Source organism: Nycticebus coucang, chromosome X, assembly GCF_027406575.1.
Source record: "Nycticebus coucang isolate mNycCou1 chromosome X, mNycCou1.pri, whole genome shotgun sequence".
NCBI lineage: Eukaryota > Metazoa > Chordata > Mammalia > Primates > Lorisidae > Nycticebus > Nycticebus coucang.
Window position 1 is genome coordinate 80,042,131 of NC_069804.1, and position 4,044 is coordinate 80,046,174.

A 4,044-nucleotide genomic window follows, 5' to 3' on the forward strand; every position below is an offset into this window, starting at 1 on the left:
CAGGTGGCTACGTACTCGTTACTGTTGGTGAGTCACCCAGCCTTATTGCTTTCTGCAAGCCCCACTGCCATTTCCCTAGTAATCACCTGTGTCACCTCTCACCTGAATAACAAATCCAGCCTTTTGACTGGTCTCTATTATAATACCATTACCTGATTCAATCTACCTTTCAGAGTTATTTTCAACCCTGAACCCTAAACTAGCCAGTTGGGGCCACTTGTAATTTCCCTGGTGAGTGTTGCTGTTTCCAGTCTTCTCACTTTTGCTGCTACCCTCCCTTCTGCCTGGAAATACTGTCTTTACCTTTCTTCAGCCTTGGAAAGTCTTTTTTTTTTTTTTGCAGTTTTTTGGCCAGGGCTGGGTTTGAACCCGCCACCTCTGGCATATGGGGTCGGCGCCCTACTCCTTTGAGCCACAGGTGCCGCCCGCCCTTTAAGTCTTCAGGAAGCCTTCCCAAATGGCATTGGCCTTCAGTGACCTGAGCCCTGGGTTCATCATCTACATGCCACTCCTCTGCCTCATGGCATAGGCTGCTTGACATTGCTAGTTCTAATCACATCTTTCCTGCTGTCCTGAGCTGGAGTTCAGAACTAGTCTTATTCATGGGACAGCCCCTTCCCCTGATTGTGCCAGTCAGTTGTCTAACTTCTTGCCCTGAACCCATGTTCCTGGGTGTTTGTAAATAAAACAAGTGCCCAGGAGGGCAGAGAGAAGGCTGCAGAGAGACATTAACAGAGGCAGGATAGGTTGGCACAGACCCAGGGTGAGGCAAGGAGAAATAGGAAATGATATACTAACACACTTTGGTCCTAAGGATCTTGTTTATTAAAAGGTTTAAGCAGGATTTTAGACAAAAGTAGAAATGAACAGAGATCTTGGGGACCACAGTCACTGCTGAGCTGGAGACCTGGGCAGCAGCCCCACAGGGGCAGTGTCCTCTACACTCCTTACCCTGCACACAGGGAAGGCCAAGTTCTGGTTTCTGAATGAGAAGAGCAATGGGGCTCTTGGTAGCCATCTCTGAAGCAGCAGGGTGAGGCTTGGCAGCTAAGGAGCAACAGTGGTGCAGCCCCCAGAGCTGGGAGGGTGGCTTCCCAGGAGACGGGGCGATGCTGGAGCTGCCAGTGAATCCCAGGAGCCAGGCTGTGGGGAAAGCCAGAGCTAGTCCCAGCAGAAAGGGAGGGAGGAGACAGGAACATGGGGAGAGTCAGACTGTAGGAGTTAAACAAGAGCCCTCATTGCAGCCTCACAAGCCAGAATAGGAGCCCTCTGTGGTCTCAGACCAGGATGAATCCCGGCGGGAAGATGACGGCTGCCACTGGAGGCCTCTCCAATTGGGGCAGCCCAGGCGTGAGAGCAGCATCCACATACGCTCTCGGAACTTGACACCCACAAAGGCATAGAGCAGCGGGTTGAGGCAGCAGTGCATGTAGCCCAGGCCTGAGGTGACTGACTTGGCTATGTCCACCTGGCTCTCTCGGGCACAGTTGCGGGCCAGGGCCCCCAGCTCCATGACGGTGTCCACCAGCACCACCAGGTGGTAGGGAGTCCAGCAAAGGGCAAAGGCCACCACTACCACCACTACCAGCCGAATGGCTCGTAGGCGTCGCTGGCCCCTGGAGACCAGCAGCACTGCCAGGATGCGGGCATAGCAGTAGGCCATGACCAGCAGAGGCAGCAGGAAACCAGCCACCAGCTGCAGTACCCGCAGAGCTGTGCGGCCCACCTGCGGGAAGTTATACTGGCAGTGGGTGGCATTGAGGCGCTCGTCATAGTTGGCTGACAGGAAGATGAAGTCTGGGAGGGCAAAGAGCAGACAGAGCCCCCAGACAGCTATGCAGGTGAGGGCCACACGGCCCCGTGGGCCCCTGCGGTAGAGTTGGGTGGCATGCACTATGCTCAGGTAGCGGTCAAAGCTGATGCAGGCCAGCAGGAGGGCCCCCGCGTAGAAATTGATATTGAAGACAGCACCTGCCACTTTGCAGAGGCCAGAGCCAAAGACCCACTGGATGGCAGCATCCACTGCCCAGAGTGGCAGCGTCAACACCAGCAGTGTGTCTGCCACGGCCAGGTGCAACAGGAAGGTGTCAGTGCTGCTCAGGGCCGCCCGCTGGCTCAGCAGCACTGCCGCCACGGCGCCGTTGCCCACCAGCCCCAGGAGAAAAAGGAGGCTGTACAGGGCTGGTAGAAAGGTCTGGTCGAACTTCAAGCTGAAGTCCTGTGGGCAGGGTGGGGAAGCACAGCAGGAGTCATTCTCATCTTCTTCCAAGTCATAGCAAGCGCTGTAGTTTTCCAGGAAGGAAGCAATCCCAGAAAAGTCATGCAGCACTTGGTGGACCTGCTGAGGGAAGAGAAAGTGACAGAGAGAACAGCAACTACCCCTAGATTGAGTTTGAGGGACATTTCTCTGAGTAGCTCCTCCCGAAGGCAGGCCCTGAGGCCTGGACCAGACACTGTAACTGTCCCCACCTTTCTTCCAGGGCCACACCTGAACTCCCTCCATCCAAGCTGGGCTCTCAGATGGTGACTTCCCTTCTCAAAGGCTGCTTCTCTCTCAGCCTTCTGAGTGATCCCATCTGCCTAGGGATCCTGGGCAGGAGGAAGACCTTCCCTTGGGTGCCCAGAGCCCTCCCTGCCTGCTTTCTTTGCCTGCCTTGTGTTCTCAGTGCTCCAGCCACACCTAGTTCAACCACCTTCCTCCCAGGCGCCTCTCTACCACTCCCTCTCCCAGTCACTGGTCCTCCTTTCCCCTTTTCAGCTGTTGTCCGGGGATCCCAACTTCCTGCCCCACGTGGGGCCTCTCTATGAATGACTGCAGCCCCCCTAAATGCATGTTTTCAGCCCGTCTTTCCCCCCACCACACACTGAGGCTTATGAACCCATTTAGCTGCCCACTGACTGAGGGATCCCATGCCAAGCTCTAGCAGGAATCTCCTTTACACCCACCCCAAACCACCCCAGATCTGCAGGCCTTCCCAAGGCCAATTCAGTCCAGCATGTGAGAGTCAAAGTTCCAAGACAGCTGAAGGGAGGTTCAGAGGTCATCAAGATTGAGCCTCTACCTTGGACTCTAACTTTTGCAGATGAGGCACTAAAGCCAGAGTGGGGAGGAGACTTGCCTGTGGTCAGTGGCCAAGCTGAGTTCCTAATTTTCTGTCTGGTGGTTCTTCTACCACAACCCTGCAAGATGCCACCTACTTACCCAACCCTCTGGTGATCCTGGGCTATGGGCCAGCCCTGGTGTTTCCCTAATGCCCTGGGTTATCCACTCCCAACTTTGGCCTGGCCTGCCTGGGCAGCAGCACTTACCTCAGAGGCCATGGCTGGGCTGGTGCTCTGGCGGCTGGGCCTTCTTCTGCCCGCCCCACTGCTCGGCTGCTTGTGGCTGGAAAGCTACATACACAGAGGAAGTGAGGGTTTCACGCGGTTCTCAGTAGCAGCTTCTTCCAGGGAGTTATCTACACCAGACCGCCCCAGACCCCTGGCCACAGACTTCTTTTCCTGGCCATTCCCATGGCTAGTGAAAGCTGCTCTGGAGGAGCTGACCACAGCTTGGGCAGAAAGGCTGGGTCCTAGGGAAGAGCTCCGGGTAGCTGGGTGGTGGTAGGTCCTTTGAGGGGAGAGGTTTGAAGGAGGAACAATGCAGACGGGAAGGGAAGGGCAGCCCTGCTGACAGTGGTGAAAATTATTTCTCCCCAAAATAAAAATTAAAAGAGAAAGAAGAATTACTTCTCCTCTCCTGCTCATTAGATTACAACTCATGCCCATCTGGCCTGGCTGGAGTTGATTTTTATGGTTGTAAAGACTGGATTAGGAAAGGTGTTGAGTCTGTGAAGGAGTCACCTTCACAAAAAATTCAAGTTCTTTTTCTTTTTCTTTTTATTTTTTGGCAGAGTCTTACTCTGTTGCCCAAGCTACAATGCCGTGGCATCAGCCTCACAGCAACCTCAGACTCCTGGGCTCAAGTGATCCTCCTGCCTAAGCCTCCCAAGTAGCTGGGACGACAGGCACCTGCCACAATGCCTGGCTAACTTTTTCCCTCTT

The 4,044-nt window shown here is 54.6% G+C and overlaps 1 protein-coding gene across 2 annotated transcripts; it reads right to left on the reverse strand.

Annotated features, from left to right (window-relative positions):
• Positions 1–817: 817 nt before the first annotated feature.
• CXCR3 (C-X-C motif chemokine receptor 3) lies at positions 818–3,603 on the reverse strand. Of its 2 annotated transcripts, none has more exons than XM_053579827.1 (2): positions 3,310–3,603; positions 818–2,338 (listed from the first exon to the last, which is right to left on the reverse strand). In XM_053579827.1, exons 1-2 carry the CDS (start codon positions 3,319–3,321, stop codon positions 1,247–1,249), a joined length of 1,104 nt encoding a protein of 367 aa, XP_053435802.1. In that variant the 5' UTR covers positions 3,322–3,603; the 3' UTR covers positions 818–1,246. The 2 variants fall into 2 exon arrangements, with proteins under 2 accessions (XP_053435802.1, XP_053435801.1); XM_053579826.1 differs by having other exon boundaries at positions 818–2,341.
• Positions 3,604–4,044: the final 441 nt, after the last annotated feature.